We start from the raw sequence: 27953 nt of genomic DNA, 5'->3' as shown, positions 1-27953 counted from the left end.
GCATTAAAAAAAAACCCGTTCGATTATATAACGTGAACGTAAGCCTCCATAGTATTGACCCAAGAGGCGGCTTTAGCACAGGTGCACCTCTACTCTGGTCACTACGGTAGCTCAGACACACTGCCCGGTGCTCCTGTGTTACCGCCAGTAAGGTATCTGAACGCCGCAGTCAGTCACTTCTGTTTATCCATCCCTGAGCTGTGCTGCACCGCTGCTCGACACTCTGCCCAGACTCATTACAGCTCATTATCTAGTGCTAAAGTTAGTGTTTCCTCCTCTGGCTGCCAGGTACGGTGCTTACATTTTCATTACAGCTGCGGAATATGTTCTTAGCGCTTTATTCTAAGGCTTAGAATAAACATGTTATGATAGTGCGCGTCGGCCCTGTAATCTCACGACTAGAATTTAGTCCTGCGTAAAAGTCGGCAATCTAATTTTGCTGCAGCGACCAGCAGTGTTTCTGTGAGTTTAGAGTCACCTCGTTGTACTTTATATTATCTTTATTTATTATTATTTACTCTCCATCTCGTATCACCATAGATTTACTGTAATATTATATTGGGAGTTGGTTATTTTAAAGGTGACCATCGGGTGAAACCAGGAGGAGGACTCAAAAACTAGGCATCTGGGCCTGGTTCAGGTTCGGGATTTATAATCAGATTATAGACGGATCACTTGCTGAGTTGAATAGGCTAGAAGTCTGGGTTCATGCCGGATTTTGAGCACTTCAGATTTTCCTATTCGAGCATGAATCCGGTCCTGGGGGAGAGTGGCTTCCTGGCCCCGCAGCAGCCCCACCACCAGATGACGGGCCTGAACGACTTCGCGATCCCGGAGCCTGGCTACTTCCTGGGGGAGCACGGCGGGTTCGGGCCCGATGGGTTGTCCGGGCTGGACCTAGGAGCCCTTCCGCCGTCTGGCCTCGCCTACCTGCACCTGAGCTCCCCCCTGCACCGCGTGCCCCCTGCGGCCACGGCGCTGCGCAACGACTTGGGATCCAACATCAGCGTCCTGAAGACTCTGAACCTGCGCTTCCGCTGCTTTTTGGCCAAAGTGCACGAGCTGGAGCGCAGGAACAAGGTGTTGGAGAAGCAGCTGCAGCAGGCTCTTGAGGATAACTGCGGAGGGGATGGACACCAGAAGCCGCTGACCAAAGAGATGGGGGTCCAGACTGGATTTATTGGGCCTATTCCATCCAGACCGGGCCTCATCCCGCTGCACAACGCCAACAACTCGGCCTACCTGCCCGGGGGCCTCCTCTCTCCAACCCTGAACCCTCCTCCTTTTGACAATAAATACCTGCCGGGGAACAAGCTCAACCCGAGCGCAGTCTCTACGGATTCAAACTCCAACCTCACCACGCCCCGTTTCTCCATCAGCCCGGCCCTGAGTCCCACCGACCCGTACAGAACCATCACCAACATCAACGAGAAAAACGCCTCTCACACCGGGACGAACACCAACAACATCCCCCCTCCTCCCCCGCGCTTCCTGCCCGGGGCGATCTGGTCCTTCAACCACCCCCGCCGGTTCGGCACCGGGAGGGAGTCATGCGCCACGGGCCCCGGGGTCTCCTGGACGAAACCGGACGGTGTCGGGGTCCAGATCGACACCATCACCCCTGAGATCAGGGCCCTGTACAACGTGCTGGCCAAGGTGAAGAGAGAAAGAGACGAGTACAAGAGAAGGTAAGGGTTGTGTACCTTACGTATCTACCATGGTTTCTTTAAACCTTTAACATGGCTGAATAGTTTGGATCGTCAATTCTAATGCAGACATTTTGACATTTAGATTTCTGATGCATAGTGTGCACTGATTCTGTGTTTCCTGCAGAGCTTTATTCTTGCCAGGGTGAGCAACTTTTTCAGGCAGTAAAGTCCCATGATTGGTCGATTATTAATATCCAAATACTAAGAATAATTGACCAATTTTCAAACACATCACAATTTGGCAAAATCACATTGAAAACAATCAAATAATAGTTGTTCAATCAGTTTGCCTTGATTTAAAGTTTAAAGCTATTTAAATAACAGAATTTTGTAAAACAATAACACAATGTGATTACATTGTCATAAGATGATGATACTGAAATATTGGCCAGCTGAGCTCTAGGAAGACCCACCACACATTCAGAAAAAAAGAAGAAATCATTTACAAGAATATCACAACAATAACACAAGGAAAATCTAATGTTATCTGATGTCAGGTTTACACAGTATCTTTAATCCTAATACATGCTGTCACTAATATTTCATCAGTTTAACGTGTAAAAGGAAAACGATATCTTGGTCGAGCCCTACAGTAGATGTACCATGTCTCTGTCAAATAGGTGTGAGGGTTGAGGTTTCCAGACGGAAAGGCAACAAACCAAAGTGTCAGATTACATTATGAGAATCATTGTCACTCTTGATATCATTACGCATGGTCTGTGACACCATAAAAATTATAGGAATGCAGGTTTAAGGGGGTTGTAAATGATTTAAGGCCTCCCAGCCCAGCTGCTTTACTGGGAATGACTTATACCGCTGGCCAAACTAAGAAGTATTGACTTCTACTGGAGGGCAGCATCAAGCAGAGAGTCACTGTCAGGCTAGATATTGATCTTTAAAGTGCCACAGCAGCGAAAGGACGTACAAAAACCTATGCATAGTATAAATAAGTGGCCTAAAATAATATAAACTTAGTTGCCACTTTATTAGGCAGTGGGGTAGGACATCATATCTCAACAATACACTTTTGGTGTGCGGGATGGCAGTAGCTCAGTCAGTAGGGAGTTGGGAACCGGAGGGTCGCTGGTTCAAGTCCCCATACAGACCAAAGTATGGTGGTGGACTGGTAGCTGGAGAGGTGCCAGTTCATCTCCTGGGCACTGCCGAGGTGCTCTTGAGCAAGGCACCGGACCCCCAACTGCTTGGGATGCCTTTCCATGGGCTGCCCCCTCACTCTGACATCTCTCCATTAGTGCATGTATAGGTACTGAGCATGTGTGTGTAATTCAGACCTGTGTGTAATAACAACAGAGTGAAAAACATTGTAATTTAATCCTTTTATCCTTGCAGGATTAATAAAGTATACATTATGTATATTGCCTTACTTATAGTAGTATCGCCACCGATTTCCTGAATCGATTCCAATTCATTGATTTGATTTCCGATTTGATTCGATTCAATATCGGTTAGATAAATGATATTTCAATACCAGTTTTGTTCTCATATGAAAGATTATGAGAGAACTAATGCTGTAAATTGTACAATGAACCCTCTAACCTGGTGCACCATTAAACATATGAATGTTGACCCCAAAGCAGTTACATAGAGACATAAAAAGTGCTTTCTTTAGTGCGGAGGGTGCGTGATGCAGAAACGGTTTACCTAAAGCCATGTATGCGCTCCAGTTACCTCGGAACTCGGAAGCCGAAGCTGGGAATGACGTCACACCCAAGTTGAATGCGTTGCATTTACAAGTCAGATTTTTCATTGTGGGGATAGCTCTAGCCAGGTTAGCCATTGTTAGCAATACCAGTTGTTAACAATGCATTACGCTGTTTTTGTGCATACAACAGCGTTACATGTCCACATATAGAAGTTGGACAGGACCGTGTGTATGACCGATTTAGTGAGACACAAATAAGACAGAAGTGCTAATAACTGAATGTTACTACAGCTTTCACTACTGTTGATGCACGGAGCAGCCATGTTGAACTCTGGGTACTGTGAGGTTATCTGAGTTCCGAGCTCGGAAATCCGAGGTCAGGGGGCGTGTTTCCGACTTTGGATGAAATGGGCATTGCCCTCGCCAAAATGTAGCCTAACTTTGGAGCGTTATTCATCATGACATGGATTTCTAAGATTGTCCAGTTTCACTCCAGCTTTAAAACGGAGCCTCTTAAAAGATCAATCTCAGGATTATATTAATCGATACTGTACCATTCAAATGAAGATCGATTTGAATCGGAAAATCAATTTTTTTTAACCCAGCCATGCTTATGGTCCTCATTTTTCATGCTTCAAACCTACCGAATCTTGTGTAATAAATACTCTTATTCTAGTGCAAAATTGTAGTTGTTCTTTTTAAATATTTTCAAACCTGTGTTGAGAGCTGTAGACGTTTGTTTGCTTAAGTAGTTTATTGTTTTTATGGTGTTTTTCTTGTGCCTTTTTATCCCACTGATCAGAAGTAACGCTCCTACTTTAGTAGTATTCTGTACTATGACAATAAATAAAGGCTTTCTATTCTATATTGTATATAGTAGATGCTGAAAATACACACTCAGTAATCAGTTTCCAGTGTATATGTACAGTATTGTTGAGAGCAGCTGTCTAATTTTGCTACCTCACTACCAAGCTTTCGCTCCACGTTGTATTTTTGCACTAAAGGTTTTATTTATTTCTCTGAGAAGCTGAAACGTGATGATTGAGTAGGGTTGAGTGATTTGCATTCGTCACTCAACAAGGATTTTGCCAATTCACAGTTTAGGCTGAGGTAACGATCTCGCTTTAATGTCCCTGTTTGCATTTGGTCATTGAGTGCAGTGCTGCAAATCGCCGAGCAGGACTGCTTTATGGCAAGTGTTTTCTTTTCTTTTTTACATTACGGGTCATTCATTTGGCAGATGATTTTGTCCAAAGTGACTTACAATAAGTGCACTCAAACTCTAGACACAAGAACCCAATGTAATAAAGAAAATGGCAGTGCAGTTATTTTTGCATTAATGTGAGAAGTACTTTGGTTTTTCTGGTATTTAATGTACTAGATTAACCTGAAAACAGACATATTTCAAAGTATTAACAGTTTCTGTTCAGCAGCTAAACTAGGTTATATACATATGTGACACTTGTGATTTTTAGGCAATGCATGCTACAGCTTTAATACATAAACTCACATTGGAGTCAATTGAAATCTATCGAAATCTGTTGAATTCTTTGTTCTCTTATCTTTCTGTGACCTTTGTCACTTCTGTTTTACAGCCGGATCTTACATGATAGGTTTAAAAGAAAAGCATGTAAAAGAAATAAACGCCTCAGGACATATAATTGTTTGTGCAGAGCAGGATGTTGTAAAATAATAACAAGGCGGCATTTGTTCTAATTTGCCGTTTCTGTTGCCTTTACGCGGAGGAATTAGTCTGTGACGTGTTAACCTCTATTTCGTCTGTGAAGGGTTTTGCTCAGCATGCAGCTTCTGTTGTTTGTTTCTTTCAGCACTGACCTGTTTCACACTCGTACACCGACACACACATTAACACACACACACGCTCCCACTGCTGCTTTATGCTCAAAAGCCCTGACCTCACTACTTTGTGCTTCAGGCTGCTGAGACGGGATGTCACTGCAAGACAAACCTTCAGTCACATCGATTAGAGAAGCAGCAGGACACTTTACTGAACAGCAACAACACTCTCTGACCTACTGTGTTATTGTGCTCATCGTTTAAATCGCTGCGCACTAAAGCACATAAGTTGTACATGTTTGACAGCTTTCAAAGTGATCTTGAGATAAACATGGTTCAGATATTTCCTCCTTTATTTTTTATTTTTTAGAGCATCCTGCTTCCTTAATGTGATTTTTATTGCAGGAAGGAATGATTCACAAGTGTAAAATAAATGTACATCAGTTAGGGAGAAACAGGCAGTTGGATTAACGGAGGGATGAGAATTTATTTTAATGTTTGTAGTTTATTTTGAAAGATTACTTTTTGGGGCCTTTATTTTTATTATATTTTGTTTTATTTACTTTTGGGCATTTCCACCTTTAAAAGCACAGCTCAGATATGATAGGGGAGAGAGAAGGGGAAGACATGCAGGAAACCATCACAGGTCAGACTCGAACCCTGAACCCTCTGCGTCAGGGTAATAAATCTCTCTGCGCCTGCTCTACCATCTGAGCTAACCGGCCACACAGGCCTTAATTTTTAGAGGACAACTGAAAACATGAAAGGGGAAAGAGAGGGGGCATGACATGCATAAAGGAGTCCAACTCGCGGCCGCTGGGTCGATGAGTGAACCTCTATATATGGGCGCACGTTCTACCAGGTTACTCTACCTTGAAACATACCTTTTCTAAATGTAGTAAAGTAGCATTGTGTGAATTTTTGGGAAGTATAAATCATTACAATTTTTGGACTTAAAAGAAAGATGTGCATGTGCTTTGCACACTGTTGTAGTTTTCAGGTGAAGTCACCATAGAGTGGCGAAGTGTAAGGTTGACTTGGAACGTCCAGTTTTCCATAAGTAAAAGTCTTATTCATTTTTCTTTACACAACAATGTTAGAGCCCTTCAATCCTTGGGTGACATAAGTATTTTGTTCTTTGATTGAAAGTAAAAGGTTAGAAGCTTGTGGACATAGAACCGAAGGAGAAAAGTCAGCTACAACTCCTATGGTGTGTTTCAGTACGACACACTAGGCATGGGCCAGTTACCGGTTTCAAGGTATACCGTGGTTTGACAAAGTCACGGTTTCAAAACCGCTAACATTTTCCGTCATACCGTTCCTGCCGTACGAGCTGCTTATTTATGAGTGGTCAAGGACAGAAAGTGTAGTTTAGAAATCGCTCTCCCTGCCAGTGTGCAGTGTGTTCAACAATAAAATACATTGTGTTCAATGGAAATACAATGTTCACCCGGACATTTCAAAATAATACTTTTAAAATAATCATTTTAAAGCTGTAATACTGCAATACTGTGAAACTGGGATATTTTTGCTGAAGGTTATTGTACCGTGAGACTCTCATACCGGCCCATGCCTACGACACCCCCGATCAAAGAGCTTTATTCTGTTGCCTGCTCTGCAGGCGATGAGCTAAAGTTAAAGTTTACATTTTATAGAAACCTGATACAAAAGATTCAGCAGTTTAAATCGGTTGACTGACAGATTCTGAAAGTGAAGCGTTCTGAATGTGGTTCTTCTCTTCTCTTATCTCTCTCTTATCTCAAATTTATCTCACACATTTAAAATGATTAAACAAATCTATATAATGTTGTTAAAGGACAATTCCAGCGCAAAATGAACCTAGGGGTTAATAACATGTGTGTACCGAGTCGATCGTTCTCTGGGATATGTTTTCATGCTAATCGAATGTGTCTCTAGCTTGAAACAAGCTAGCGCAAACCGCTGATTAGCTTATAAAGCTAGTCGTCGGGGCAGAGGGTAAATCTCTATTTCTCCACCACTAACAAGGCTCAAAATAGCACCACACTTCCACGGTAGCATAATGAGGGTCCCTACATGTAAACCGAAGCATTGAGAACTTTGTAAGTGTACAGACAGTTTATTAAAAAGATAGTCTATAAAGACAGTAGCGTTCCAGTCGAACGCCGAACGCCGTGCTTGAGCCATGTTACTAGTTACTGGTTGCATGGCGTTCAGCGTTCGACTGGTCGTGACTGTTTTCCCAAAATGGCGCCTGCTTGTATTCGTGAACGCTACTGTCTTTATAAACTATCTTTTTAATAAACTGTCTGTACACTTACAAAGTTCTCAATGCTTCGGTTTACATGTAGGGACCCTCATTATGCTACCGTGGAAGTGTGGAGCTATTTTGAGCCTTGTTAGTGGTGTAGAAATAGATTTCTTTTTACTTTACCCTCTACCCCGACGACCAGCTTCATAAGCTAATCAGCGGTTTGCGCTATCTTGTTTCAAGCTAGAGACATATTCGATTAGCATGAAAACATATCCCAGAGAAAGGTCCCATTTTGCGCCGGAATTGTCCTTTAAATTATCCAGTAGCCTCTTGTGTTTCTGGGCTGTAGCCAGGACTTTAGAAATACTGAGGACATGAGTCCCCCCAGAATAACCCTCACCACCCCCACACAGTTGAAACCAGAAACCAGAATGGCCTTCTCTAAACTCCCAGGAATATAATTCTGAAGGGGAAATGCTAAACCCTTCTGTTTTCTTTTTTTCTTTTTCTTTTTTACTGCTGGCAAGAGTTAGTCAAATGTAAACGTATTGAACCTAAAACATTGGTGTTGACTCATAAATACTCCCCTAGTTATTAATCGTGATATGTAAACTCCCCTCAGGTTGCTAAGACTTCCATTAATGTGAAAGGAGAAGTGATTTCATTTAGCCGTGACTGTAAATGTTTGGCTGCCTGTTCGTCGTCTGAAGGGAGGAACTGTCGGGGGAATTGTTGAACATGAGCTGTTGTTTTTCTCTCACGCTGCCGTCTCCCATGGTTCCCTCCCGTCTCTCTTGGTCCTCTTCATTTAGTCTCTTTCTGTCGTTCTCTTCTTCCTCGTTCTTTCCCTCCCCTCTTCCTCCTCCTCCTCCTCCTCCTCCCAGCTGGGTTTTGTCCCGGTACCTGCAATGCAGCACTGGTCTGTGACCGCCAGCAGTGATGTCACCCAGTCTGTCATCGCTGCTCCTCTGTCTCCTCTCCATCTTTTACCCTCTGCCTCCCTCGCCGTGTCTCTCTGCTTTTAACTGTCTCTCTCTCTCTGCGTATCTTCATCTCTCCTCACATTTCTTCCTCTCTGCTGTTTTCTGCTCGCTTTCTCTCTCTCTTTCTGCTGTCTTGTTCTCTGTTTGCTGCTGTCCCAGTTGTCTCCTCATCCATCTCTGCCCTTCTGCCTGCACACACCTCGTTTCACCCCCCCCCCCCTGTCCCATGTGAGCCTGTGCAGCAACCACACAGTCGGCCCTCTTGGGATTTCATTTTCTTTTGCACTTTCAATTCACTTTAGGGCTGCTCGTGTTTGGAAACAAATCGTAATCACAATTACTTTGGTCAATATTGAAATCACGATTATTTAACACGATTACCCATTGACTTTTGGAAAGATGTTGCATTTATTGAACTTAAAAAACAGTGAAACAGTTTAAACAAATCAACAGTGAAAACACCTTGAACTGTGACATTTCCCTTCATACTTTTATCGTTGAACTTTTTGAATTCCCCTTCAGAAGACAAGACAAAATGAGAAATGTTTGCTTGCAAAATGTAACGTGCAAAATAAGCGTTTTTCTCGATGACGTTGTCTTTGTGATCGTTAGGAGCCAAAAATCGTAATCAAAATTCAATTAATTCCACAGCCCTAATTCCGTTCCATTAAGGCTTTATTGTCATGTTGTTGGTACTAGATCATGCACACACTACATGGCCAGAAACACCCATATTTGATTGTTGAACATGTTATTCTAAAACCACATGCAGTAATCTGCTGCAATAACAACATCCACTCTTCTGGGAAGGTTTCATGGCTGCAGGGGTTCGCTCCCATTCAGCCACAAGAGCATTAGTGTTGTGCTGATGTTGGGTGACAAGGGTTGGATCACAGTCGGCGTTCCAGTTCAGCCGAAAGAAGTCAGGGCTTTGTGCAGAACCAGTCAAGTTCTTCTTTTATTGTCTACAATATCATTGTATGCTGTAGCATTAAGGAGTGTAGGCCAAACCAGGAAAACCAGCCCCAGAATAAATGTGTGTCCACATACTTTTGGCTCTATAGTTTTTATACACACATTTTAATTTTTCTTTTTAATAGGCCTAAAGCTCACTCACAAAATGACAACATTACACATTACCTTAAAAATCTTTTTTATATATTTTTTGTAGCTCCTTTGCACCTATGTGATGCACACTGTAGTGTCAACTCTGTCACCGTACCAGTATCACCTTATGATAGATGCACTGTGAGGCTGCAATGAGTCATGCTCTGTGTGTTGGAGGGGAATAGAGTTAGTGAAACAGCAACAGCATCACCTTGTGTAAAGATGCAAAGACGCCACTCAGGTTGCTCGCTGACGCTGCTACCACACATTTACTGTAGTATTAAAGGGAACATACTGCTGGTTTCAGCACTTTAACTGCAGTTCACTTTTTACATCACTGTCAAACGTACCAGCTGTTTTCCTCAACAGTACACTTTTCAGTTGTTTTGTGGTCAGAGATGTTTTACTGTGAAATTGTGCAAGCAGGGATTATTCATTGAAAGCTCTTTTTCTTGTTCCGATTTGAAAGTTAGCTGCAACATTTTTAAAGGAATAGTTAGTAGTAGGGCTGGTCAAAATATTGATATTATATCGACATCGATATATGAAACAAGATTTCATCTTAAATTTTGGATATCGTAATATGACACGTATGACAAGTATCACCAGGGGCTCTACACCTTAACTACACTGGTGCACAAGGGATGTACTAAATTTGTGGCTACTTTGTGGTAGCGGCCGGAAACAACAAGAGCTACGGTGAGTTGTTCAAATCCTTTCTTTTTAGTAAACTCTGGGTACACAAACAATGTTGTCAATGTTTTCGTTAAGGTGTAGAGACCCTGGTGATACTTGGAGCAAAGTTTCATGTTGTGTCGAGCCTTCTTAGTGTTTTAAAAATAGCTATTTTGAAGCTAGCATAAAAGTGCCCCTAGCACTCCCATTCAAAAGGCCATTTGACCGAAAAACGAGAATACGGTGAATCTTAAAAGTGGCGCTTCCGTCCTAAATATGCTTTTAAACGAAAGTTTGACTCGGGTACATTCACAATAAGACCCTAGGTTGCATTTTGGTGAGAGTTACGCTTTAAAGTGCTCATATTATGCTCATTTTCAGGTTCATACTTGTATTTAGGTTAGCGGTGTACCAGGATAGGTTTATGTCGTTTAATTTTCAAAAAACACCATATTTTTTGTTGTACTGCACATTGCTGCAGCTCCTCTTTTCACCCTGTGTGTTGAGCTCTCTGTTTTAGCTACAGAGTGAGACATCTCACTTCTGTTCAATCTTTGTTGGGAGTCACACATGCGCAGTACCTAGGTAAGGACTACTAGCCAGTCAGAAGCAGAGTATGAGGGCGTGCCACGCTAGCAGCTAGGTGAGCATTATAACGTGTGTTCCAAAGTGACCACGTTTGTCTCTGAAGTAAAGGCTGGACTACAATAGAGCTGTTTGGAGCAGTTTGTGAACAGTGTTTTCTGTTGGAGATGGTAAGTCCCTTTGGTGTGGACTTTGGGCTTTTTCACTTTGTAAACCTATAACATGCACAAAAAAGATATATGACACAATAAAGGAAAGGGGAAAAGCCAAAAAGCATAATACGAGCACTTTAAAGTCTGCTGTTGCTATGAGGCAGAACAGGAGGTAGTGTCACAGAAGATAGTTTGAGTGTACGTCATCCTCTCCATGACGTCCTAGTTTGCTGACGTCGCATCTCATGAATGACGTGCAGCCGCCTGGAAAAATCCCAGCTAAAACACACAACGGTTAGTGTAAATAATATGAAAGCCTTTTTTATTATTATTCAGATGGACTCTGCTTCATTATAGCAAGCGTTGCTTTCATCCAGCAGTTGTGCCATCATCAGTTTTACAGATAAAGCAGCTTCAGTGTACCCAGTCAGACATAATGGCACCCAGCAGCCTTACTGCAGAGCCACGTGTTGAGACTGACAAACAGATGAGAGCAACAAGGACATCCGCCCTCTCGCCGTGATTAGCATCTTGTCTGCTGCCTCTGTCTGGACGCCATCACATCTGTGGCTCTATCTCTCTGGCTCGAAACCAAGGTTCATTTTATTGTGACAATTATGTGACATTTTTATGTGACAAACACACGTTTCACATAATCCATGTAACCTTCATGTGACTTACTTGTGTACTTGAAAACTGAAATTGCGAATTATCTCTGTTGACATGGAGGCAATCTGATCTGAGGTCATCCCCCAGAGACATGATGTCACAATTTCAGTGCTACAGCAGCTCCAGCGGAGCAGTGTTGGTGTGAAGGACGAAAAGGATGCAAACATTGAAAAAAGCCAGAACAGCTGAGATGATTTGTTGATGGTATTTAAGAAAATGCACCATTTCAGTCAAAAGACAGACGCACAAACAGCTGCAAAGCGTTTGGAACTAGCAGGAGAAGCAGCAGAAAACTAGTCTCGCGGGCGCCTGGGTAGCTCACCTGGTAGAGCGCACGCCCATAGAGGTTTACTCCTTGACGCAGCAGCCGCAGGTTTGACTCTGACCTGCGGCCATTTGCTGCATGTCATTCCCCCTCTCTCTCCCCTTTCATGTCATCAGCTGTCCTATAAAAACAGAGGCCCAAAATGCCCAAAACATAATCTTTAAAAAAAGAAAACTAGTCTCGCACCTCTCGAGTAAGGTCTGGCTACACCACAGATGCATTCTGGGAAAGGAGGAAAAAAATGCTCTGGGTTGTTTGCATTTCTTTAAACCAATTACAATTGGGCGGCGCTAAGCTCCGGACGCAGCGCTGCCTTGAAGTCAACGTTGGGAGCTTAAAACACCATCGAGCATCTTCGCAGCTCTACTGCTCTTATCACAGGCTGAAACTTTCCACCCATCTCACTTAATCTGAAGATTAGGTAACGTTTACATGAAGCCATGAAGACATTCAGGTCTCATTGTCTGCTGAGATTGTAATGTGTTATTGTTCATTGTCAATGAAAACCAAATTATTGTGGCATCTCCTTTCTGTGTAGAGGTCAGCTGAAAAATAAAAATACAAAAGATAACACAGGAAAAAAGGATAAAGACGTACAAACAGTCTCTAAATATTATGTGGTCATCTGTGCTACAACGTGCTGATTTATCTGCATAATTCTCAGTATAACCAGCTGACTTCGTTTTGTGTGCTTCGTAGATGGGAGGAAGAGTACACAGCCAGAATGGACCTGCAGGAGAAGGTGGCTGAACTGGAGGAGGTAATGTTGACTGCTCCACTTCAAAACTCCCTTCAAATATTCTTTATTCAGAAATAAATTGTTTCTTTTGTAAGATGCCTTGCCTCTAGCCGCACTTTCCCACGTACAAAATGTAGTTCTTCTGAATGCTTGTCCGCTCTTCTTCCTTTAAACACATCCAAGGGGCGAAACCCACGTGCTTTTTCTCCTCTTTATTTTGAAATACATCAAATATATATTTTCAACAAGATGCACAACAAAAAGTTCTCAGTATGTGTAGTAAACTGTCCTCCAAATATTCATTTTATATTTTTGATTGAAGGCAATCAGGATTCTGAGCTATAGCTGCACCCTCAGTTATTATCACATTTATATATTTAGGACATGAACTTCATCTGTCTGTGTGTGTGTGTGTGTGTGTGTGTGTGTGTTTTTGTGCAGGACCTGCAGGAGAGCGAGGTGTGTCAGGACGAGCTGGCTCTGAGGGTGAAGCAGCTGAAGGCCGAACTTGTTCTCTTTAAAGGACTCGTCAGCAACGTAAGTCTGCCCTGAGCAGGATAAATGTTTAAAACTGACCAAAAGATTCAGAAATGACAAGGAATTTGCCCTCCACAGTTTAGAATGTTTCTTCTTTGATGCATAAAGTCATTTTTTCGTCCATCCACTTTTTTTTTTGATCCCTTCAAAACTTATTTTACAAGCTCTGATTAGACATGATTAAGGATTTGCTGGCACAGGTTGTCCACAACTGTTCGCCATAGTTACAAATTGCTGGACAACATCTTGCTGGATCATGACAGTGAATATAACTACAAGTACACACGCCGCCCTGTCAAAGACGCTTGTCATAAATTACGGGGAAGCTTTTGACGCTTTGGGCGCTCTGACGTGGCAGCATTCTAACTCCCTCAGTGTGTCGGTGTGAGTGTCAATAGGCGGGGGGAGGGAGGCAGGGAGGCGGGGAGGATTACCAATATTCTCCTCTAACTGTTATTCAGAGCGCTGTTGTTCGGAGCCCATTACATCTGTCAGCGAGGTGCAGAGGGGGAACGTGTAATCCTCAGACTCCCCTCGCAGGTTTAGAAACGCTGATTTCCTCTGAAGGGAAAAACGCTGAAAGAAAGAATGCCCCTCTGGTCGCTCAAAACGCCCAAAACGCGACGCCAACAGATTTGCCGCTTCTTGCAGCTGAGAGAAGCTGGCTTCCATTGAAAATGAATGACTTCCGGTAACTTAAAAGCTCAAGTCGGCGGCGGTGTGTACATACAGTAAGGAAACTAAATAGATTATTTAGATGAATGGAAAATAGGAATCCTTTTTATCTCCATCAGAACCTGTCAGATCTGGACAGTAAGATCCAAGAGAAGGCCATGAAGGTGGACATGGATATCTGCCGCCGCATCGACATCACCGCCCGCCTCTGTGATGTCGCCCAGCAGAGGAACTGCGAGGACATGATCCACATGTTCCAGGTATGTTTGTGGTGATGAAATGTCCTTTAAAAAAGATGATCCGCCTTCACTTTGAATAAACACGCCTCCTTCCAGCAGGTGGCCACGCCCCCCTCCACTCTCCGGGCCAGAAAACAGAGCGGCCAGTCGGCGAAGGGCGGGGACGGAGACGAACTGAGCATGTCCGAGAGCGAGGGAGGCGGGGCTAAAGACGAGGAGTCGTGCAGCACGTCGGCCAATCAGATCAATGAACAGATGCAGAGGATGCTGAATCAGCTGTGGGTGTTTTGGCCAATAATGTTTAAACACACGGACGTTAAAACTATGTAGTCGACATGTCTAATGTGTGTGTGTGTGTGTGTGTGTGTGTGTGTGTGTGTGTGTGTGCGTGTGTTGGTTGTCCAGAAGGGAGTGCGAGTTTGACGATGACTGTGACAGTCTGGCTTGGGAGGAAACCGAGGAAACTCTTCTTCTATGGGAAGATTTTCCTGGATACCCACTGGGAGTGGAAACACAGGGAGAGGTGTGTACACACACACACACACACACACACACACACACACACTATCTTCACTTTTTGTGTAACGGATTTAAATTTAAATGGATTTTATTATAAATAAAAAATAAAAATGAAATCTCTAACACAAGTTTTCTGACTCATTGCTTTGGAACTGGCACCAATTAAGCTTAGTTTGCTTTGATTTTCCTTGAGATAACTCTATATAAATGACTTATACACTGAAACCAGTCACCTTTAAGTTACATTAAGCTGCTACACCTGCTTATTTATATTAGGAATTTGTGTTGAATTAAAACTGCAAAACAAAAATAGTAAAATAGACAGTTCTAAATGGGAAATTTGTGAAATGTTACCCCAAAATATCTTAACTTGCATCTTTAAAAACAAATAGTGAGAAGTCAAAGCCACAACGGCATTAGATGAAACAGAAACGGTCTTTAAAATGGGAGCACCGTATAGGGAAGCCCAGGCTGCAGCACTTCATGTAGCCTGCAGTGTTCCTATCCAGCTCCGTACAGATCTATTATCCCAGCTGGTGACGCTGACAGCTCGAGTCTATCTTGGTGACCTGTAAGCTGTTTTAAACTAAATAAGCCAGAGAGGCCAATGACCTGCTTAGTGACGAGCTGAAAAAAACCAAAACAGATTAAAAGACCTTTACACACCTGTGGTGCACACACACACACACACACACACATGGTTTTTGTTCCTTATTTTGGCTGCTCAGATCTCAATCCTTTCAGGACTGTGTGGTTTATTGGATTGTATTAGCTTATAGTATAGTGTTTCCGTTATTCTGTCCACTCCTACATATTCTTTGGTTTGTATTTTTGATGTTTCTATAAATTTGGTAAAAAAGTGCCGCACAATCTGGCTCCATATGCATATCTTTATTTATTCTGACGACGTTTCTTTTTCAAATCAACAATCAACAAAAGATTGATGTTTTGAAGAAACGGCAGAAACTGCAACAATTTTTTTCCTATTTTCAAGTCTACCTCCAGTGATCAGCACCTCACGACAACCCTTGTCGTGCGTTACTTTTCTGTTATCTATTACATTTGGTGTCTTATTTAAAAGTTTGTCAGCTAGCATGCTGCAGGTTTAACAGCAGCCCTGTGGCTGAAACATATAGATGACTGATGCTAGCTACAGCTCAAAATCAGCTATATAGGTGTAAATAAACAGTGTTTTTTTTTTAATTTCCCCTCTTTCCCCCACATACACTCACTGTCATCCAGTTGCAGCAGCAGGAGGAGTCCATTGAGGAGGTGATTAAAGACACAGAGTGTCTGTTCAAGACCAGAGAGAAGGAGTACCAGGAGACCATTAACCAGATAGAGGTGAGTCTGTTTTTCTGCATTGTATTTATTACATTATTTGGATAAAGGTGTTCATAGTCACATTGTGAGGAGAACAGGAACAGCATCGAAAGTCATGTCATGATCACTGTTTTTATTAGTAGTTTAGATTTCTCAAAGTAGTTGGGACTGTTGTTGCTACTATACTTGTTAAAGCGTAACTCTCGCCAAAATCCAACCTAGGGTCTTTTTGTGAATGTACCCGAGTCAAACTTTCGTTTAAAAGCATATTTAGGACGGAATCGCCACTTTTAAGATTTACCGTATTTTCGTTTTTCGGTCAAATGGCCTTTTGAATGGGAGTGTTAGGGGCACTTTTATGCTAGCCTAAGACTAAGAAGGCTCAATACATCATGAAACATTTCTCGAAGTATGACCAGGGTCTCTACACTTTAACGAAAGCATTGACAACATTGTTTGTGTACACATAGTTTACTAAAAAGAAAGGTTTTGAGCAACTCACTGTAGCTGTTGTTCTTCTGGTTGCCGTCTATCGAGCCAGTCAAAAATAGTTGAGGGAGGAGAGTAAAGATCAGTCTAAAAACTATAAGATAACCATGAGCCTCGGCCGCCGTTGCAGTGGAGAAGAGGCCAGTTGGACAGAGCAGGATCAAATTCAAAACATGCCGTCACAGTTGCTGAATTCACCCACTGACCCAGAACTTAAAAGTTAATTGATTTAAGTAAGTTTTAGTTTGAGTAACAGAATTTTAAGCTCTGTAATTAGATGTTTCTTGCTGGAATGCAGCTTGGGAGTCGTAGTTAACGCCTACTCTGAAGTTTTTCTATACACAGGCTTGTATCTTAGACTTTTTATAAAAAAAGAACCAGGTGTTTTCTAACGCAGGTCTTAATCTTTTGTACTGATAATTTAACCGGGTGAGTTTCATGCTGATCGCCGTAGAAGCTTCAACTTTGAGTAACGTAACATTATCTGTGGGACAAATTTAAAGCTTCTTTCACTGCCCGACTGAAGCTCCTCCCACTTCACAGCTCTATAGTATATAATACAATAAAATGATCGGAGTATTTAGTGTTAATGGATTTGGTTTTTGTGTTTTCTTTTCTTGTCAGGTGGACCTGGCCACAGCCAAGAGCGATATGAACCGTCACCTGCACGAGTACATGGAGATGTGTTCGATGAAAAGAGGGCTGGACGTCCAGATGGAAACCTGCAGGAGACTCATCACCCAGAGTGGAGACAGGTAACACACACACACACACACACACACACACACACACACACACACACACACACACACACACACACACATACTATGACTTTTTTTCGACATACTATACTATGACTTTTTTCAGAATTTTTCTACATAGTATACTATGACTTTTTGGTTACACTTTACTTGAAGGTATCTACATAAGAGTGACATGACACTGTCATGAACGTGTCATAAACATAAACAAGTCATGAACTTTTATGACATAATGCTTCTTTTAGTAAGTGTCATTCAGTTTTTGTCACGACAAGTTAGGGTTCATGTGTCATGACTGTGTCATGACAGTGTCATGACAGTGTCATGTCACTCTTATGTAGATACCTTCAAGTAAAGTGTTACCGACTTTTTTCATTTTTTTTTTGATATACTATACTGTGACTTTTTTCGACATTCTATGACTTTTTTCATATTTTTTCAACATACTATACTATGACTTTTTTCATAATTTTTCTACATACTATACTATGACTTTTTCGACATAATTATACTATGACTTTTTTTCGACATACTATACTATGACTTTTTTCGACATACTGTACTATGACTTTTTTCGACATACTGTACTATGACTTTTTTCGACATACTATACTATGACTTTTTTCGACATACTGTACTATGACTTTTTTCGACATACTATACTATGACTTTTTTCGACATACTGTACTATGACTTTTTTCGACATATTATACTATGACCTTTTTCATAATTTTTCTGCATACTATACTGACTTTTTTCATATTATTTCGACATACTATACAATGACTTTTTTCAACAAAAACAATTCGACATACTATACTATGACTTTTTTTCGACATACTATGACTTTTTTCATATTTTTCCGACACACTATACTATGACTTTTTTCGACATACAATACCATGACTTTTTTGACATACTATACTATGACTTTTTTCACAATTTTTCGTCATACAATACTATGACTTTTTTTTTAACTTTTTTTGACATACTAGATTTATGACTTTTTAAATATTTTTTCTACATACTATACTATGACTTTTTTCATAATTTTTCGACATACTATACTATGACTTTTTATAAATTTTTTCGACATACTATACTATGACTTTCTTTCGACTTTTTTCGTCATACTTATACTGTCTTTTTTTCGACATACTATACTATGACTTTTTATGACATACTATACTATGACTTCTTTATAACTTTTTTCGACATACTATACTTTTACGTTTTTTATGACTTTTTCCGACATGCTATATTATGACTTTTTTTGACATACTATACTATGACTTCTTTATGACTTTTTTTGACATACTATACTTTTACGTTTTTTATGACTTTTTTCGACATATTATACTATGACTTTTTTCATAATTTTTCTACATACTATACTATGACTTTTTCATATTTTTTTGACATACTATACTTTGACTTTTTCATGACTTTTTCGACATACTATAATATGACTTTTTTTCTACATACTATACTATGATTTTTTTCATACTTTTTCGACATACTATACTATGACTTATTTTCGACATACTATAACTTTTTTTTCATTTTTTTCGACATACTATACTATGACTTTTTTCACAATTTTTCAGCATATTTTACTGTGACTATTTTATAATGTCCTACACATCCAGGGTTGTGGTTCAGAGTTGGTGCTCCATAACCAAGAGGTTGGCTGTTCAAACCCAGGATCCTTTTAAAGTGTCGCTGAGCAAGTCACTGAACCCAAAGTTGTCCACTTCTCCTAATAATTAGGATGGGTGATGATAAAATGCATTCACAGAAGAAGAAACAATACTGTCATTTGAAAAAACTGTTTATAATATGACATACTATGACTTTTTTATGAATTTTTTCGACATACTATACTATGACTTTTTTATGATTTTTTTCGACATACTATACTATGACCTTTTTTAGACGTACTATACTACGACTTTTTTCGACATACTAATCTATGACTTTTTTCATATTTTTTCGACATACTATACTATGACTTTTTTCGACATACTATGCTATGACCTTTTTTCGACATTCTATGACTTCTTTCATTTTTTTTTTGACATACTATACTATGACTTTTTTCGACATACTATACTATGACTATTTTCGACATTCGATGACTTTTTTCATTTTTTTTTGACATACTATACTATGACTTTTTTATGATTTTTTTCGATATACTATACTATGACCTTTTTTCGACATACTATACTACGACTTTTTTCGACATACTAATCTATGACTTTTTTATGATTTTTTTCGACATACTATACTATGACTTTTTTCGACATACTATACTACGACTTTTTTCGACATACTAATCTATGACTTTTTTATGATTTTTTTTGACATACTATACTATGACTTTTTTCGACATACTATATACTATGACTTTTTTCGACATACTATGCTATGACTTTTTTCATATTTTTCCGACATACTTTACTATGACTTTTTTCTCCATACTATACTATGACTTTTTTCATATTTTTTCGACATACTATACTATGACCTTTTTTCGACATACTATACTATGACCTTTTTTCGACATACTATATACTATGACTTTTTTCGACATACTATACTATGACCTTTTTTCGACATACTATACTATGACTTTTTTCGACATACTATACTATGACTGTTTTTCGACATACTATACTGACTTTTTTCATATTTTTCCGACATACTATGCTATGACTTTTTTCGTATTTTTTCGACATAATATACTATGACTTTTTTATGAATTTTTTCGACTTACTATACTATGACTATTTTCGACATACTATTCTGACTTTTTTTTGACCTACTTTCTATAACTTTTTTCATATTTTTTCGACATACTATACTATGACTGTTTATCAACATACTATACTATTACTTTTTCATAATTTCTCTACATACTATACTATGACTTTTTTCATATTTTTCGACATACTATACTATGACTTTTTCATATATTTTCGACACACTATACTATGACTTTTTTCGACATACTATACTATGACTTTTTCATATTTTTTCGACATACTATACAATTACTTTTTTCGACATACTATACTATGACCTTTTTTCGACATACTATACTATGACTTTTTTCGACATACTATACTATGACTGTTTTTCGACATACTATACTGACTTTTTTCATATTTTTTCGACATACTATACTATGACTTTTTTATGAATTTTTTCGACTTACTATACTATGACTATTTTATGAATTTTTTCGACATACTATTCTGACTTTTTTTCGACCTACCTTCTTTAACTTTTTTTCATATTTTTTCGCCATACTCTACCATGACTTTTTCCATAATTTATCTACATACTTTACTATGACTTTTTTCATATTTTTTGACATACTATAGTATGACTTTTTTCATATTTTTTCGACATACTATACTATGACTTCTTTTGACATTCTGACTTTTTTCACATTTTTTGACATACTATACTATGATTTTTTCATAATTTATCTACATATTATACTATGACTTTTTTCAAATTTTTTCTATATACTATACTATGATTTTTTTCATAGTTTTTCTACATACTATACTATGACTTTTTTGACATATTATACTATGACTTTTCATATTTTTTAGACATTCTGACTTTTGAAATTTTTTTTGACATACTATACTATGATTTTTTTCACAATTTTTCTACATACTATACTGTCTTTTTTCGACATACTATATATGACTTTTTACATAATTTATCTACATACTACACTAACTTGGCTATGATTTTTTTCGACATTCTACGACTTTTTTCACATTTTTTCGACATTCTATGAGTTTTTTCAAATTTTTTCTACATACTATGACTTTTTTCAACATACTATGCAATGACTTTTTTCGACATACTATACTATGACTTTTTTTGACTTGAATTTTTTCATGGCATACTCTTAGTTCCTCGAGTAGCCTTGGGAATAAGGGTAAGTTACAATAGAATTAAACTGCAGCAAAAGAATCAAAAAAACTGTAGTATGTGTGCAAACAAATACGGAATTATTTACAATGAAATTAAAGTACTTACAAAAGGTGTCATACTATGACTTTTTTATGAATTTTTTCGACTTACTATACTATGACTATTTTTGACATACTATTCTGACTTTTTTTCGACCTACTTTCTATAACTTTTTTTCATATTTTTTCGACATACTATACTATGACTTTTTATCGACATACTATGCTATTACTTTTTCATGATTTTTCGACATACTATACTATGATCTTTTCATATTTTTTCGACATACTTTACTATGACTTTTTTCTCGATTCTATACTGACTTTTTTCATATTTTTTCAACATACTATACTATGACTTTTTCATATTTGTTCTACATATTATGACTTTTTTCGACATACTATACTATGACTTCTTTCATATTTTTTCAACATACTATACGATTACTTTTTTTGACATACTATACTATGACTTTTTTTGACATACTATATATACTATGACTTTTTCATAATTGTTCTACATACTATACTATGATTGTTTTCATATTTTTTCTACATACTATACTATGACTTTTTTCATATTTTTTCGACATACTATAACTTTTTTTCTACATACTATACTATGACTTTTTTCATAATTTTTCAACATACTGTACTATGACTTTTTATGCCATACTATTTGGCTTATTGCTTTTATAAAACTGTTAATACATATATCTGGTAATGTTTCATTAAATAAACACAGAGAAACAAGAAATACAATAGTTTATTTATTACAAATAGTCATTCTACCAGCAAGGTATTTCCACGGCGACATTAAGCAGAATGGTTACCAGGCAACACACAGACACAGTTCAAATCATCATTTTCAACATAGTTTACTGTGACTTTTTTCATATGTCATACACATCCAGGATTGTGGTTCGGAGGTAGAGTCGGTGCTTCATAACCAAGAGGTTAGCTGTTCAATCCCAGGATCCTCTGTCGCTGAGCAAGTCACTGAACCCAAAGTTGTCCAGTTCTCCGAATAATTAGGATGGGTGAAAATGTATTCAAAGAAGAAACAATACTGTCATTTGAAAAAGTTGTTTATAATATGCCTTTTTTATGATTTTTTTTCGACATACTATACTATGACTTTTTTCATATTTTTTCGACATACTATACAATTACTTTTTTCGACATACTATACTATGACTTTTTTCATGTTTTTTCGACATACTACACTATGACTTTTTTCATATTTTGACACGATACTATGATTTTTTTCAAAATCTTTCTACATACTATACTGTGACTTTTTTCGACATACTATACAATTACTTTTTTCGACATACTACACTATGACTTTTTTCATGTTTTTTCGACATACTATACTATGACTTTTCATATTTTTTCGACATACCATATCAACATACTATACTATACTTTTTCATAATTTATCTACATACTATGACTTTTTTCATATTTTTTCGACATACTATACTATGACTTTTTTCATATTTCTTCGACATACTATACTATGACTTTTTTCGACATACTAATCTATGACTTTTTTATGATTTTTTTCGACATACTAGGACTGTTTTTCGACATACTATACTATGACTTTTTTCATATTTTTCCGACATACTATACTATGACTTTTTTATGAATTTTTTTCGACTTACTATACTATGACTATTTTCGACATACTATACTATGACTTTTTTTCATGTTTTTTCGACATACTATACTATGACTTTTTCATATTTTTTCTACATGCTATACTATGACTTTCTTCATATATTTCCGACATACTATACTATGACTTTTTTTATATTTTTTCGACTTAACTATACAATTACTTTTTTCGACATACTGTACTATGACTTTTTTCGACATACTGTACTATGACTTTTTTTGACATACTATACTATGACTTCATATTTTTTCCACATTCTATGACGTTTTTCACATTTTTTCGACATACTATACTATGACTTTTTTCATATTTTTCCGACATACTATACTATGACTTTTTTCGACATACTATACTATGACTTTTTTTCATGTTTTTTCGACATACTATACTATGACTTTTTTCATATTTTTTCGACATACCATACTGACTTTTTTCGACATACTATACTATGACTTTTTACATAATTTACTATACTATTTGCATATTTTTTCGACATTACTATGACTTTTTTCACATTTTTTCGACATACTATGACTTTTTTCATATATTTTCGACACACTATACTATGACTTTTTTCGACATACTATACTATGACTTTTTTCGACATACTATACTATGACTTTTTCATGATTTTTCAGACATACTAGTACTACTACTAGGACATTTTTTCATGAATTTTAAATTTTTTCGACATACTATACTATGACTTTTTTCGACATACTATACTATGACTTTTTTTGACATGCTATACTATGACTTTTTTCATATTTTTTCGACATACTATACAATTACTTTTTTCGACATACTATACTATGACTTTTTCCATATTTTTTCGACATACCATATCAACATACTATACTATGACTTTTTTCATATTTTTCGACATACTATGACTTTTTCATATATTTTCAACACACTATACTATGACTTTTTTCGACATACTATACTATGACTTTTTTCAACATACTATACTATGACTTTTTTCGACATACTATACTATGACTTTTTTCAACATACTATACTATGACTTTTTCGGCATACTATACTATGACTTTTTTGACATACTATACTATGACCTTTTTTCGATATACTATACTATGACTTTTTTCGACATACTATACTATGACTGTTTTTCGACATACTATACTATGACTTTTTTCATATTTTTCCGACATACTATACTATGACTTTGTTTCGACATACTATACTATGACTTTTTTATGTTTTTTCGACATACTATACTATGACTATTTTTCGACATACTATTCTATGACTTTGTTTCGACATACTATACTATGACTTTTTTCATATTTTTTCGACATACTATCACATACTTACTATTATTTTCATCATACTATACTATGACTTTTTCATATTTTTTCTACATGCTATACTATGACTTTCTTCATATTTTTCCGACATACTATACTATGACTTTTTTTATATTTTTTCGACTTAACTATACTATGACTTTTTTATGAATTTTTTCGACTTACTATACTATGACTTTTTGTGACATACTATACTATGACTTTTTTCATATTTTTTCGACATACTATACAATTACTTTTTTCAACATACTATACTATGACTTTTTTCATATTTTTTCGATACTATCAACTATGACTATTTTTTCATATTTATCTACATACTATGACTTTTTCATATATTTTCGACACACTGAACTATGACTTTTTTCGACATACTAATCTATGACTTTTTTATGATTTTTTTTCGACATACTTTCTATGATTTTTTTCATATTTTTTTGACATACTATACTATGATTTTTTTATGAATTTTTTCGACTTAACTATACTATGACTTTTTTCGACATACTATTCTGACTTTTTTCAACCTACTTTCTATGACTTTTTTCATATTTTTTCTACATACTATACTATGACTTTTTTCGACATACTATACTATGGCTTTTTTCATATTTTTCCGACATACTATACTATGACTTTTTTCATATTTTTTTGACATACTATACTATGACTTTTTTCGACCTACTTTCTGACTTTTTTCTTATTTTTTCGACATACTATACTATGACTTTTTATCAACATACTATACTATTACTTTTTCATAATTTATCTACATACTATACTATGACTTGTTTCATATTTTTCGACAAACTATACTATGACTATTTTCGACATACTATTCTATGACTTTTTTTCGACATACTATACTATGACTTTTTCATATTTTTTCGACTTAACTATACTATGACTTTTTTCATATATTTCCGACATACTATACTATGACTTTTTTTATATTTTTTCGACTTAACTATACTATGACTTTTTGTGACATACTATACTATGACTTTTTTCATATTTTTTTCGACATACTATACTATGACTTTTTTCATATTTTTTCGACATACCATATCAACATACTATACTATTACTTTTTCATAATTTATCTACATACTATGACTTTTTTCATATTTTTCGACATACTATGACTTTTTCATATATTTTCGACACACTATACTATGACTTTTTTCGACATACTATTCTATGACTTTTTTCGACGCACTTTCTATGACTTTTTTCATATTTTTCAACATACTGTACTATGACTTTTTTCATATTTTTTCGACATACTATACAATTACTTTTTTCGACATACTATACTATGACTTTTTTCATATTTTTTCGACATACTATACTATGACTTTTTCGGCATACTATACTATGACCTTTTTTTGACATACTATACTATGACTTTTTCCATAATTTATCTACATACTTTACTGACTTTTTTCATATTTTTTGACATACTATAGTATGACTTTTTTCATATTTTTTCGACATACCATATCAACATACTATACTATTACTTTTTCATAATTTATCTACATACTATGACTTTTTCATATTTTTTCGACACACTATACTATGACTTTTTTCGACATACTATTCTATGACTTTTTTCAATGTACTTTCTATGACTTTTTCATATTTTTTCGACACACTGAACTATGACTTTTTTCGACATACTAATCTATGACTTTTTTATGATTTTTTTTCGACATACTTTCTATGATTTCTTTCATATTTTTTCGACTTACTATGACTTTTTTCGACATACTATTCTGACTTTTTTCAACCTACTTTCTATGACTTTTTTCATTTTTTTGACATACTATACTATGACTTTTTTCGACATACTATTCTGACTTTGTTCGACCTACTTTCTGACTTTTTTCATATTTTTTCGACATACTATACTATGACTTTTTATCAACATACTATACTATTACTTTTTCATAATTTATCTACATACTATACTATGACTTGTTTCATATTTTTCGACATACTATACTGACTTTTTTCATATTTTTTCGACATACTATTCTATGACTTTTTTTCGACCTACTTTCTATGAACTTTTTCATAATTTATCTACATACTATACTATGAATTTTTCATATTTTTTCGCCATACTCTACCATGACTTTTTTTGACATACTATACTATGACTTTTTCCATAATTTATCTACATACTTTACTATGACTTTTTTCATATTTTTTGACATACTATAGTATGACTTTTTTCATATTTTTTCGACATACTATACTATGACTTCTTTTGACATTCTGACTTTTTTCGACATACTGTACTATGACTTTTTTTGACATACTATACTGACTTTTCATATTTTTTCGACATTCTATGACTTTTTTCACATTTTTTGACATACTATACTATGATTTTTTCATAATTTATCTACATATTATACTATGACTTTTTTCAAATTTTTTCTATATACTATGATTTTTTTCATAGTTTTTCTACATACTATACTATGACTTTTTTGACATATTATACTATAACTTCATATTTTTTAGACATTCTGACTTTTGAAATTTTTTTTGACATACTATACTATGATTTTTTTCACAATTTTTCTACATACTATACTGACTTTTTTCGACATACTATACTATGACTTTTTACATAATTTATCTACATACTACACTAACTTTGCTATGATTTTTTTCGACATTCTACGACTTTTTTCACATTTTTTCGACATTTTATGAGTTTTTTTCAAATTTTTTCTACATACTATGACTTTTTTCGACATACTATGCAATGACTTTTTATGACTTGAATTTTTTCATGGCATACTCTTAGTTCCTCGAGTAGCCTAGGGAATAAGGGTAAGTTACAATAGAATTAAATTGCAGCAAAAGAATCAAAAAAACTGTAGTATGTGTGCAAACAAATACGGAATTATTTACAATGAAATTAAAGTACTTACAAAAGGTGTCATACGCTATATAAAACTACTTTGTAAAACAAGTGAAGTGTATTAAATATAAACAGGCTGTACATCACAACTTATCTGGTAAACAACAGCATCTTAGCAGACACACTCACTCCAGGAGGGAGTCAAAATTCCCGGTTGGCTGATTCAATTTTAAATGTTTGCGTAGAAGTTAACACTGAAAGTTAATTGTTGACCTTTGAAACAGCACGATACCTAGGACCTGTACTACGAATCTTGCTTCGTAGTACAGGCCTCTGGGCATCTGAGTAATATCGTGTAACACAGTCAAAAGCTCCAAAACAGCTACTGACTGAACCTTGTGGTGAGAATTCTGCCTACAGAGGTATAGGGAACATGTGTCTGAATCCACAGAGAACCCTTCAGCTTTCTCCCTTTTCAAGTTCAATGTGAAGGAAACACTTTAGCAGCAGACAGAGTGAAAAGGCTAAAGCTACATTATTTGTTCTTCCTCTACAGGAAGTCACCCTCGCTCATCACACTGGCGGTGGACGACTCCGACAGCGAGGAGAAGAAGAAGCCAGGTCTCCCTGCTGAGACCAGCGGCGACTCTTACTGCGGCGCCAACGCCACCATCCCTCCTCTGACCTGGAGGAAACCCTAACACACACTCCAACACACACTGCTGGTAGAACACGTCACACCAAGGCTCTTCTTCTTGCTGATTGAGAGCCTGAAATTGAGAAAAAAAAACATGTTAAGCTGTGTAAAACGTTGTTGACCTAAGGTAGAAATTATTTTAAAACCAGCAGATGTGAAATGTCTTTTTTTTTATTTTTTTT

General features: G+C 36.8%; 1 protein-coding gene across 2 annotated transcripts; it reads left to right on the top strand.

The window, feature by feature from the left end:
• The first annotated feature begins 23 nt into the window (after window positions 1–23).
• iffo1a (intermediate filament family orphan 1a) lies at window positions 24–27801 on the top strand. 2 transcript variants are annotated; one of them, XM_031294768.2, is made up of 9 exons: window positions 24–1688; window positions 12598–12658; window positions 13079–13174; window positions 13969–14109; window positions 14188–14366; window positions 14494–14611; window positions 15850–15951; window positions 17044–17174; window positions 27631–27801. In XM_031294768.2, the coding sequence occupies exons 1-9, from the start codon at window positions 709–711 to the stop codon at window positions 27773–27775; spliced, it is 1953 nt and encodes a 650-aa protein (XP_031150628.1). In that variant the 5' UTR covers window positions 24–708; the 3' UTR covers window positions 27776–27801. The 2 variants fall into 2 exon arrangements, with proteins under 2 accessions (XP_031150628.1, XP_031150629.2); XM_031294769.2 differs by having other exon boundaries at window positions 28–1688; window positions 14185–14366.
• The last annotated feature ends 152 nt before the right edge of the window (window positions 27802–27953 follow it).

Source organism: Sander lucioperca, chromosome 16, assembly GCF_008315115.2.
Source record: "Sander lucioperca isolate FBNREF2018 chromosome 16, SLUC_FBN_1.2, whole genome shotgun sequence".
Classification (NCBI taxonomy): domain Eukaryota; kingdom Metazoa; phylum Chordata; class Actinopteri; order Perciformes; family Percidae; genus Sander; species Sander lucioperca.
The sequence above is the reverse complement of the archived record's forward strand: the minus strand, read 5'-3'. Positions and strand labels throughout refer to the sequence as shown.